Source organism: Cottoperca gobio, unplaced genomic scaffold (assembly GCF_900634415.1).
Source record: "Cottoperca gobio unplaced genomic scaffold, fCotGob3.1 fCotGob3_64arrow_ctg1, whole genome shotgun sequence".
Classification (NCBI taxonomy): domain Eukaryota; kingdom Metazoa; phylum Chordata; class Actinopteri; order Perciformes; family Bovichtidae; genus Cottoperca; species Cottoperca gobio.
Genome location: NW_021167060.1, coordinates 22,501 through 35,737, shown reverse-complemented (window position 1 = coordinate 35,737; position 13,237 = coordinate 22,501). Strand labels below are relative to the sequence as shown.

Sequence of the window (13,237 nt, the reverse complement as noted above, 5' to 3'; positions counted from 1 at the left end):
TACAGTAGTACATGAGTACATGAGTACAGTAGTACAGGAGCACAGTAGTACAGTAGTACATGAGTACCGTAGTACAGTAGTACAGGAGTACAGGAGTATAGGGGTACAGTAGTACAGTAGTACATGAGTACCGTAGTACAGTAGTACAGGAGTACAGTAGTATAGGGGTACAGTAGTACAGTAGTACAGTAGTACAGTAGTACATGAGTACAGGAGTACAGTAGTACATGAGTACCGTAGTACAGTAGTACAGGAGTACAGTAGTACAGGAGTACAGTAGTATAGGGGTACAGTAGTACATGAGTAAAGTAGTACCGTAGTTCAGTTGTACAGGTGTACAGTAGTACAGGGGTACAGTAGTACAGGAGTACATGAGTACAGTAGTACATGAGTACAGTAGTACATGAGTACCGTAGTACAGTAGCACATGAGTACAAGGGTACAGTAGTACAGTGATACAGTAGTACAGGGGTACAGTAGTACAGGTGTACAGTAGTACATGAGTACATGAGTACAGTAGTACTGGAGCACAGTAGTACAGTAGTACATGAGTACCGTAGTACAGTAGTAGATGAGTACAGGTGTACAGGAGTACATGAGTACAGTAGTATATGAGTACAGTAGTACAGTAGTACAGGAGTACAGGAGTACAGTAGTACATGGGTACAGTAGTACAGGAGTACAGTAGTACAGGGGTACAGTAGTACAGTAGTACATGAGTACATGAGTACAGTAGTACAGGAGTACAGTAGTACAGGGGTACAGTAGTACAATGATACAGTAGTACAGGGGTACATTAGTACAGGAGTACAGTAGTACAATGATACAGTAGTACAGGGGTACATTAGTACAGTGGTACAGTAGTACAGGGGTAGAGTAGTACAGTAGTACATGATTACAGTAGTACAGGAGTACCATAGTACAGTAGTACAGTAGTACAGGAGTGCAGTAGTACAGTGGTACAGGAGTACAGGAGTACAGTAGTACATGAGTAGAGTACAGTAGTACAGTAGTACTGTAGTAAAGTAGTATCTTAGTACAGGAGTACAGTAGTATAGGGGTACAGTAGTACATGAGTAAAGTAGTACAGGAGTACCGTAGTTCAGTTGTACAGGTGTACAGTAGTACATGAGTACATGAGTACAGTAGTACAGGAGTACAGTAGTACATGAGTACCGTAGTACAGTAGCACATGAGTACAAGGGTACAGTAGTACAGTGATACAGTAGTACAGGGGTACAGTAGTACAGGTGTACAGTAGTACATGAGTACATGAGTACAGTAGTACAGGAGCACAGTAGTACAGTAGTACATGAGTACCGTAGTACAGTAGTACAGGAGTACAGGAGTATAGGGGTACAGTAGTACAGTAGTACATGAGTACCGTAGTACAGTAGTACAGGAGTACAGGAGTATAGGGGTACAGTAGTACAGTAGTACATGAGTACAGGTGTACAGGAGTACATGAGTACAGTAGTATATGAGTAAAGTAGTACAGTAGTACATGAGTACCGTAGTACAGTAGTACAGGAGTACAGGAGTATAGGGGTACAGTAGTACAGTAGTACATGAGTACCGTAGTACAGTAGTACAGGAGTACAGGAGTATAGGGGTACAGTAGTACAGTAGTACATGAGTACAGGTGTACAGGAGTACATGAGTACAGTAGTATATGAGTAAAGTAGTACAGTAGTACATGAGTACAGTAGTACAGTAGTACAGGAGTACAGTAGTACAGTGGTACAGTAGTACAGTAGTACAGTAGTACAGGGGTACAGGAGTACAGGAGTACAGTAGTACATGAGTACAGTAGTACAGTAGTACAGGAGTACAGGAGTACAGTAGTACAGGGGTACAGTAGTACAGTGGTACAGTAGTACAGGGGTACAGGAGTACAGGAGTACAGTAGTACAGGGGTACAGGAGTACAGGAGTAGATGAGTACATGGGTGTGTGTGTGCGTGTGTGTGTGTGTGTGTGTGTGTGTGTGTGTGTGTGTGTGTGTGTGTGTGTGAGTGTGTGTGTGTGTGTGTGTGTGTGTGTGTGTGTGTGTGTGTGAGAGAGTGTGTGTGTGTGTGTGTGTGAGAGTGTGTGTGTGTGTGTGTGAGTGGTTGTGAGAGTGTTTATGTCAGTGAGTGAGAGAGTGTGTGCAGGAATGTGATCATGAATTATACATAGCAGCGCAGCAGCCTTCAGCAGCTCTGCACTGAGACCAATAATAGGCAGCATGACAACAGCATAATGAAGTGAGCCACTTTTTGCATGTCAATGACGGATTAATGGAGGAACCGCTCGGAGCAGCAGACACTCAAACATTTATCGACTACTTTTCACAGGTTTGAAGTTCAGAGCAGAAGAAGAACTTGGCGTCGCAGTTATTCCTCCTTCCTCACCTCACAGTCTCACCTCACAGAGTCTCACCTCACAGTCTCACCTCACAGTCTCACTTCAGAGTCTCACCTCACAGTCTCACCTCACAGTCTCACCTCACAGTCTCACCTCACAGTCTCACTTCAGAGTCTCACCTCACAGTCTCACTTCACAGTCTCACCTCACAGAGTCTCACCTCACAGTCTCACCTCACAGTCTCACCTCACAGTCTCACTTCAGAGTCTCACCTCACAGTCTCACCTCACAGTCTCACCTCACAGTCTCACCTCACAGTCTCACTCATTAAAAGACATTTAAAGACATTTAAAGACATTTAAAGACTTTTGAAGACGTTAAAAGACGTTTAAAGACATATAAAGACATTTAAAGACGTTTAAAGACATTTAGAGACATTTAAAGACTTTTGAAGACATTTAAAGACATTTAAAGACATTTAAAGACGTTTAAAGACATATAAAGACATTTAAAGACGTTTAAAGACGCTTAAAGACATTTAAAGACATTTAAAGACGTTTAAAGACATTTAAAGACATTTAAAGACATTTAAAGACTTTTGAAGACGTTTAAAGACGCTTAAAGACATTTAAAGACATTTAAAGACGTTTAAAGACATTTAAAGACGTTTAAAGACGCTTAAAGACATTTAAAGACATTTAAAGACGTTTAAAGACATTTAAAGACATTTAAAGACGTTTAAAGACATTTAGAGACATTTAAAGACTTTTGAAGACATTTAAAGACATTTAAAGACATTTAAAGACGTTTAAAGACATATAAAGACATTTAAAGACGTTTAAAGACGCTTAAAGACATTTAAAGACATTTAAAGACGTTAAAAGACATTTAAAGACATTTAAAGACATTTAAAGACTTTTGAAGACGTTAAAAGACGTTTAAAGACATATAAAGACATTTAAAGACGTTTAAAGACATTTAGAGACATTTAAAGACTTTTGAAGACATTTAAAGACATTTAAAGACATTTAAAGACGTTTAAAGACATATAAAGACATTTAAAGACGTTTAAAGACGCTTAAAGACATTTAAAGACGTTTAAAGACATTTAAAGACATTTAAAGACGTTTAAAGACGTTTAAAGACGTTTAAAGACATTTAAAGACGTTTAAAGACATTTAAAGACTTTTAAAGACATTTAAAGACTTTTAAAGACATTAAAAGACGTTTAAAGACGTTTAAAGACATATAAAGACATTTAAAGACTTTTAAAGACATTAAAATACGTTAAAAGACTTTTAAAGACATTAAAATACGTTAAAAGACATATAAAGACATATAAAGACATTTAAAGACGTTTAAAGACGCTTAAAGACATTTAAAGACATTTAAAGACATTTAAAGACATTTAAATACGTTAAAAGACATTTAAAGACGTTTAAAGACATATAAAGACATTTAAAGACGTTTAAAGACGCTTAAAGACATTTAAAGACATTTAAAGACTTTGAAAGACATTTAAAGACTTTTAAAGACGTTTAAAGACATTTAAAGACATTTAAAGACATTTAAAGACATTTAAAGACGTTTAAAGACGTTTAAAGATATTTAAAGACATTTGAAGACTTTTGAAGACATTTAGAGACATTTAAAGACTTTTGAAGACATTTAAAGACATTTAAAGACGATTAAAGACTTTTAAAGACATTTAAAGACGCTTAAAGACATTTAAAGACATTTAAAGACTTTGAAAGACATTTAAAGACTTTTAAAGACGTTTAAAGACATTTAAAGACATTTAAAGACATTTAAAGACATTTAAAGACGTTTAAAGACGCTTAAAGACATTTAAAGACATTTAAAGACGTTAAAAGACATTTAAAGACATTTAAAGACATTTAAAGACTTTTGAAGACGTTAAAAGACGTTTAAAGACATATAAAGACATTTAAAGACGTTTAAAGACATTTAGAGACATTTAAAGACTTTTGAAGACATTTAAAGACATTTAAAGACATTTAAAGACGTTTAAAGACATATAAAGACATTTAAAGACGTTTAAAGACGCTTAAAGACATTTAAAGACGTTTAAAGACATTTAAAGACATTTAAAGACGTTTAAAGACGTTTAAAGACGTTTAAAGACATTTAAAGACGTTTAAAGACATTTAAAGACTTTTAAAGACATTTAAAGACTTTTAAAGACATTAAAAGACGTTTAAAGACGTTTAAAGACATATAAAGACATTTAAAGACTTTTAAAGACATTAAAATACGTTAAAAGACTTTTAAAGACATTAAAATACGTTAAAAGACATATAAAGACATATAAAGACATTTAAAGACGTTTAAAGACGCTTAAAGACATTTAAAGACATTTAAAGACATTTAAAGACATTTAAATACGTTAAAAGACATTTAAAGACGTTTAAAGACATATAAAGACATTTAAAGACGTTTAAAGACGCTTAAAGACATTTAAAGACATTTAAAGACTTTGAAAGACATTTAAAGACTTTTAAAGACGTTTAAAGACATTTAAAGACATTTAAAGACATTTAAAGACATTTAAAGACGTTTAAAGACGTTTAAAGATATTTAAAGACATTTGAAGACTTTTGAAGACATTTAGAGACATTTAAAGACTTTTGAAGACATTTAAAGACATTTAAAGACGATTAAAGACTTTTAAAGACATTTAAAGACGCTTAAAGACATTTAAAGACATTTAAAGACTTTGAAAGACATTTAAAGACTTTTAAAGACGTTTAAAGACATTTAAAGACATTTAAAGACATTTAAAGACATTTAAAGACGTTTAAAGACGTTTAAAGATATTTAAAGACATTTGAAGACTTTTGAAGACATTTAGAGACATTTAAAGACTTTTGAAGACATTTAAAGACATTTAAAGACGATTAAAGACTTTTAAAGACATTTAAAGACGTTTAAAGACTTTTAAACACATTTAAAGACATTTAAAGACGTTTAAAGACTTTTAAAGACATTGAAATACATTTAAAGACATTTAAAGACGTTTAAAGACATTTTAAAGACGTTTAAAGACATTTAAAGACGTTTAAAGACATTTAAAGACATTTAAAGACATTTAAAGACGTTTAAAGACATTTTAAAGACGTTTAAAGACATTTAAAGACATTTAAAGATATTTAAAGACATTTAAAGACGATTAAAGACTTTTAAAGACATTTAAAGACGTTTAAAGACTTTTAAACACATTTAAAGACATTTAAAGACGTTTAAAGACTTTTAAAGACATTGAAATACATTTAAAGACGTTTAAAGACATTTAAAGACATTTAAAGACATTTAAAGACTTTTAAAGACATTTAAAGACATTTAAAGACGTTTAAAGACATTTAAAGACATTTAAAGACGTTTACAGACATTTAAAGACATTTAAAGACGTTTAAGACATTTAAAGACATTTAAAGACTTTTAAAGACATTTAAAGACATTTAAAGACGTTTAAAGACGTTTAAAGACATTTAAAGACATTTAAAGACTTTTAAAGACATTTAAAGACGTTTACAGACATTTAAAGACGTTTAAAGACATTTAAAGACATTTAAAGACATTTAAAGACTTTTAAAGACATTTAAAGACGTTTACAGACATTTAAAGACGTTTGAAGACATTTAAAGACATTTAAAGACATTTAAAGACATTTAAAGACTTTTAAAGACATTTAAAGACATTTAAAGACTTTTAAAGACATTTAAAGACATTTAAAGACGTTTAAAGACATTTAAAGACATTTAAAGACGTTTAAAGACGTTTAAAGACATTTAACGACGTTTAACGACGTTTAAAGACGTTTAAAGACGTTTAAATACGTTTAAAGACGTTTAAAGACATTTAGAGACATTTAAAGACATTTAAAGACGTTTAAAGACGTTTAAAGACATTTAACGACGTATAAGGACGTTTAAATACGTTTAAAGACCTTTAAAGACATTTAAAGACGTTTAAAGACGTTTAAATACGTTTAAAGACGTTTAAAGACATTTAGAGACATTTAAAGACATTTAAAGACGTTTAAAGACATTTAAAGACTTTTAAAGACGTTTAAAGACGTTTAAAGACGTTTAAATACGTTTAAAGACGTTTAAAGACATTTAGAGACATTTAAAGACATTTAAAGACGTTTAAAGACGTTTAAAGACATTTAACGACGTATAAGGACGTTTAAATACGTTTAAAGACATTTAAAGACTTTTAAAGATGTTTAAAGACGTTTAAAGACATTTAAAGATGTATAAGGACGTTTAAATACGTTTAAAGACATTTAGAGACGTTTAAAGACATTTAAAGACTTTTAAAGATGTTTAAAGACGTTTAAAGACATTTAAAGATGTATAAGGACGTTTAAATACGTTTAAAGACATTTAGAGACATTTAAAGACATTTAAAGACGTTTAAAAACGTTTAAAGACATTACGGTAAGCGCGTCATTTCCGGTTGTTAATGTTTCTGTGTTGCTGGTAGCATACTTTGGCAGCTCCAGCTTGACCCAGTTAATGTTGTTATATTCTTGATCACATCGGCTAATTACCTGTCATCTATCTAAACCTATACTTGTACTTCCTAAGCACTTACAACTCTCTCCTTATCCTCCTTCTCTTAGCGACTCTCGCTAAATCCTCAATTCTTTACGCTCCGTTCGGCTCTGCTAACGTTAGCTGCTGCAGCTCGGCAGCTAGCGATGGCATCTTCCTCTTCTGCTCTCTCCTGCTCGGTGTGTTTCATGTTTAGCTATTGCTCTGCCTCCTTTAGTGATAATGGTACGTGTATTAAATGTAGTTTATACGCAGGGTTGGAGGCGAGTTTTAGAGGGATAGATGAGCGGCTCCGCACCATGGTTAGTCAGTGGTTAGCAACTGTAGCTGTTAGCAAGCCCCCTATAGCCGGTGCGGGCCGATCAGTGGTATCTCCTGTTAGCTGTCCCCCGGCGGGGCCCGAGCAGCCGGGAGACTGGGTGACTGTCCGAAAGAAGTGTCATCAGAAGCCCACGGTTCACCACCAACCGCTTGCAGATTCTCCCCACTCAGTGACACACCAGCTGAGAAGCCAACTCTGGTTATCGATAGCTCAATTTTGAGATACGTTCATTTTGAGACACCAGCGACGACAGTCACGTGCATTCCGGGGGCCAGAGCGGGCGACATAGAAGCACATTTGAAACTGCTGGCTGAGGCTAAACGTAAATACAGTAAGATTGTTATTCACGTCGGCGGTAATGACACGCGATTGCGTCAATCGGAGTGTACTACAGTTAATGTGGAGTCGGTGTGTACATTTGCCAAAACAATGTCGGACTCCGTAGTTTTCTCTGGTCCTCTGCCAAATCTTTTGAATGATGACATGTTTAGCCGCATGTCATCATTCCGTCGCTGGCTCTCACGGTGGTGTCCAGATAATGATGTGGGCTTCGTAGACAATTGGCGGACTTTCTGGGGAAGACCTGGTCTGATTAGGAGTGACGGCATCCATCCTACTTTGGCTGGAGCAGATCTCATATCCAATAATATTACAAAGTCTATTAGTGGACCTAATCCATGACAACCCAGAGTTGAGACCAGGACAAAGAGTTGCAGTCTTACACACTTCTCTGTGCTTCTTTCCGGGCAGTCACCCACTCAAATCCCCATAGTGACTGTGTCTGCCCCACGACCACTGAAACTAATCAAGTCTATGGTTAACAGAAGAGGATACATATATACACATACACAAGATTATACATGAAAACCTAATTAAAATAAACACCACCGCTGCAAAAGTGCAACTAAATCAAAAATTAAATGTGGGCTCTTAAACATCAGATCTTTATCAACGAAAGCTGGATTGGTAAATGATTTAATATCAGATAATAAGATTGATTTATTTTGTCTCCACTCCACCTGGTCATATTAATACTCACATTCCTCGAGGTACTGGCCGAGGAGGTGGAGCTGCGGCCATATTTGACTCAAACCTCTTGATCAATCCTAAACCTGAACTAAACTATAACTCTTTTGAAAGCCTTGTTCTTACGCTCTCAAACCCAACATGGAAAACAATAAAGCCAGTTTTATTAGTTACTGTGTACCGCCCTCCTGGTCCGTATTCTGAAGTTCTATCTGAATTCTCAGAACTTTTATCAAATTTAGTCCTTAAAACAGATAAAGTAATTATTGTAGGTGACTTTAATATTCATGTGGATGTTGATAGTGAGCCTTAATAATGCATTTATCTCAATATTAGATTCACTTGGGTTCAGTCAGAATGTACATGTTTAAACCACACTCTGGACCTTGTTCTGGGATATGGTGTTGAAATTGAAAGTTTATCAGCGTGTCCACATAATCCTCTTTTATCAGACCATTTTAATAACTTCTGAAGTCCTGTTACTGGACTACAAGCCAGCAGGCAGAACATCCTACGCTCGATGTTTATCTGAAAGTGCTGTGACTAAATTTAAGGAAGTGATTCCATCAGCACTTGATTCAATACCAGGACTCAATATCAATATAACAGAGGACTCCAATGCTAACTTTAGTCCCTCCCAAATTAATCATCTTGTCGTTAGCGCTGCAGCCTCACTGCGAATAACTCGACTCTGTCGCTCCTCTAAAGAAGAAGATCATAAAACAGAAAAAGAAAGCTCCGGCTTAATTTACAAATCCGCAAACTAAAACAAAAGTCGAGAAATCTTGAAAGTAAATGGCGTTCCACTAAGTTGGAAGAATCTCGTTTAGTCTGGTTAGATCATCTTAAAACGTATAAGAAGGCTCTCCGTAATGCAGAGCAGCTTATTACTCTTCCTTAACAGAAGAACATAAGAACAACCCCAGGCTTCTGTTCAGCACTGAGGCTGACAGAGAGCCACAGCTCTACAGAGCCTTCTGTTCCTATATCTCTCAGTAGTGACGACTTCATGAGCTTCTTTAACCATAAAATTATAATTATTAGAGACTAAATTAATCTCCTCCTGACCTCAATCAGTAACGACTTAACTTCAACCTCCGGAACCTTAAAAACATCTGTAACTCCTGAAATATATCTCGACTGTTTTACTCCAATCAACCTTAACCAACTAACTTCAACAATCTCATCGTCTAAGCATCAACCTGTCTTTTAGACCCGATTCCAACTAAACTGTTTAAAGAAGTTTTACCCTTAATTAACACCTCGTTATTAAATATGATCAACCTGTCTCTATTATCTGGCTACGTACCACAATCCTTTAAAGTAGCTTTAATAAAACCACTTCTTAAAAAGCCTGGTCTTGATCCAGAGGTTTTAGCCAACTATAGGCCGATATCTAACCTTCCCTTTCTCGCTAAGATCCTCGAGAAAGCAGTCGCAAAACAGTTATGTGACTTTTTACATAATAATAGTTTATTTGAGGTTTTTCAATCTGGATTTAGAGTTCATCATAGCACAGAGACGGCACTGGTGAAAGTTACCAATGACCTTCTGATGGCATCAGACAAAGGACTTGTCTCTGTTCTTGTCTTGTTAGACCTCAGTGCTGCTTTCCACACTGTTGATCATGACATTCTACTACAGAGACTGGAACATTGTGTTGGCATAAAAGGAACCGCACTAAGCTGGTTCAAGTCCTATTTATCTGAGCGATCTCAATTTGTACTTGTTAACGATAAATCCTCCATGACAGCCAAAGTCAGTCTTGGAGTTCCGCAGGGTTCTGTACTTGGACCGATTCTATTCACCTTATATATGCTTCCTTTGGGCAATATTATAAGGAACCACTCTATAAACTTTCATTGTTATGCGGATGATACCCAATTATATCTATCAATTAAACCAGATGAAACCAATCAATTGGCTAAACTTCAAGCCTTAAGGACATAACAACTTGGATGTCTAGCAACTTCTTGATGTTAAACAGACAAAACTGAAGTTATTATACTTGGCCCTAAACGCCTCTGAAACGCATTTTCTAATGACATAGAAGCTCTGGATGGCATTAACTTGGCCTCCAGCACCACTGTAAGGAATCTTGGCGTCATCTTTGATCAAGATCTGTCGTTTAACTCCCACATAAAACAAATCTCAAGGACTGCCTTCTTTCATCTACGTAACATTGCAAACATAAGACACATCCTGTCTCAAAATGATGCAGAAAAACTAGTCCATGCATTTGTTACTTCAAGGCTGGATTACTGCAACTCATTGTTATCAGGTTGTCCCAAAAAGTCTCTTAAGACTCTTCAGTTGATCCAAAATGCAGCGGCACGTGTATTGACAAGAACAAGGAAACGGGATCATATTACTCCTGTATTAGCTGCTCTGCACTGGCTCCCGGTAAAATACAGAATAGAATTCAAAATCCTTCTCCTGACTTACAAAGAAATTAATGGTCAGGCTCCAGCATATCGTAAAGATCTCATAGTACCTTATAAACCAACTAGAGCATTGCGCTCCCAGACTGCAGGGTTACTTGTGGTTCCTAGAGTCTCTAAGAGTACAATGGGAGCCAGAGCCTTCAGCTATCAAGCTCCTCTCCAGTGGAACCAGCTTCCAGTTTGTGTTCGGGAGGCAGACACACTCTCCACATTTAAGAGCAGGCTAAAGACTTTCCTTTTTGATAAAGCTTATAGTTAGGGCTGGCTCAGGTTTGCCCTGGATCAGCCCCTAGTTATGCTGCTATAGTCTTAGACTGCCGGGGGACACCTCCCTGCTCTCTTCCTTCTCTTCCTCTCTCCTCCCCTCCCTCTCTTCTTCTCCCTCTCTATCTGTATGCATTTATGTAAATGTATGTTACTAACTCATCATCCAGGGCATCATCCCCAGAGTGTCTGTCTCTCATGTGGCAGGTTGCCACTGATAAAGTTTACGTCAGGATCATGAATCGTGGCTGCGCCTGCTGCCCTGGTCCTGCTGGACACCGGGAAGCCTTTTTGACATTTTCCTGGATTCATCCAAACTTTCTCTTTTTCAACACAACATCATTTCTGTCAAATGTTGTATTTGTACTATGTTGTTTATCCTGGAGAGGGATCCCTCCTCAGTCTCTCCCTGAGGTTTAGAACATTTTTTCCCCTTTAATTTTGGGGTTTCTTTTAGGAAGTTTTTCTTGTGACTTTTAAAGACATTTAAAGACATTTAAAGACATTTAAAGACGTTTAAAGACTTTTAAAGACATTTAAAGACATTTAAAGACTTTTAAAGACATTTAAAGACTTTTAAAGACATTTGAAAGACTAAAGGCTGCTGCGCTGCTGACAGCTTCACTCGGACCTCTCGGTTGAGATGTACTTGTTTTCACACTTTCCGTTGACGGCTGCTTTTAACTGCTCAGGAACGAAAATAAGTCTTTCTGGCATATTTTCAGAAAACATTAATATGTACTGTCCGAGTCAAGTAAAGAATGAACTAAAGTAAAAACAGGGAGCTGATTTGGAAGTGTACAGTTGGTGTAATGCCCCTTTAAACAAACCACTTTACAAATCCACACCTGAGTGATCCGAGCTGAGCGCTGGCAGCAGCTGATGAGCAAAAGGTTAAGTCGGCCCCAGAGTTCATGGAGGAGTGAAGACGGCCACAGGTCTCCGGGCAACATCCGGCCAGGCATGTCAGTAATGAGGAGGACAGCATCCTCCCACTGTGCACTGGACCAGATGCAGCTAATGCCTCCCAGATAGGGGGGGGGGGGGGGGGCTGCACATGTGCTGGCTGATGTTTGTCTGCACTAACTCTGTCCGGATTGTATGAAGATGCAGCTACAGACGTTTGAAATTAAAAGCTAAAACAACATTTATACCGCAGGTCATGAATCCAGAAGTTCATACATTTGATCCTGAGCAGGTGAGCATATATATATATATATATAGAGAGAGAGAGAGAGATAGAGAGAGAGAGAGAGAGAGAGAGAGAGAGAGAGAGAGAGAGAGAGAGAGAGAGAGAGAGAGAGAGACACACACACACACATACACACACTTATTAAATGTGTATCCTGTAACACATGACTTGGTAACCTGGTGTTTGTGCAGTATTATGCTCATATTCCCTAAAGCTGGAGTTGTATGAGAATGAAGCTTTACCTACGGAGTGTATCTCGAGCAGCCGCTGGAGGTCACTGATGCTGCGGATCTCGCTGCGGGAGAGTCGCTCCAGCAGCTCCCGGGGGAGAGGAGACTCCTGTGGGGAGAAAGTCACTCGGTTTATTGCGGATGGAGACACAAAGCTGCGCATGTTGGTGCGCAAAGAAGAATCGTGCATGCGTCACTAATATGCAAACTTAGTGACTCAGAGACAACTAGCTGCATGTCATTTAAAAAGTAAGCAAACATTTGTGCGCATTGTGAACTTAATCTGTTGGACGATTAAATATTAACCTCAGCAGCGGTGCGTAATAGGCAGAGGCAGCCGGCGAGGAGGTGCAACACCGCAGCTCTCATCTCCTCTCGGATCCGCTGCAGAGGCACCAGGACGAGGCGAAGGTCCACTGCAGGAGCCGGGCTGTCGCTCCCTGATCCCGGGAGCCCGCAAACATCCCTCGGGAGAACTGGCCACCACCACCACCTCAATGAAAGGGCGACGAAAAACTTGAAATGATGTTTAAACTCCCGAATGAAATGCTAAAGAGCCGAGCGGGTTCACAGCAGGTGAGAAAGCTTCAGTCCGAGTTGCAGGGGGACGCGCATCAAACTATCAAACCTAATGGAGGTCAAGGTGATGTCCAGAAGAAATCACACATCCAACAATATCCATCATTTAGATCATCCATCAATCCGTTAACCGTGTGCGTCCTGCAGCGGCGGAGCATCACTTTACGATCGTTGACATGTTCCAGAAACAAGCAGTTCTGGATGTGAGCAAAGTCAAACGGAAGAGTCCTCTGAGCCTCACAGCAGTCTGTGGTC

General features: G+C 37.7%; 1 protein-coding gene across 1 annotated transcript in view; it reads right to left on the bottom strand.

Annotated features, from left to right (window-relative positions):
• The window catches only part of pdgfaa (platelet-derived growth factor alpha polypeptide a), a 28,230-nt gene extending 14,998 nt beyond the window's left edge, over positions 1–13,232 (bottom strand). Inside the window, exons 1-2 of the mRNA XM_029428285.1 lie at positions 12,710–13,232; positions 12,416–12,512 (exon numbers count right to left, since the gene is read on the bottom strand). Coding sequence (XP_029284145.1) covers positions 12,416–12,512; positions 12,710–12,772 — 160 coding nt within the window. The 5' untranslated portion in view covers positions 12,773–13,232. The remainder of the gene's footprint in view (positions 1–12,415; positions 12,513–12,709) is intronic.
• Positions 13,233–13,237: the final 5 nt, after the last annotated feature.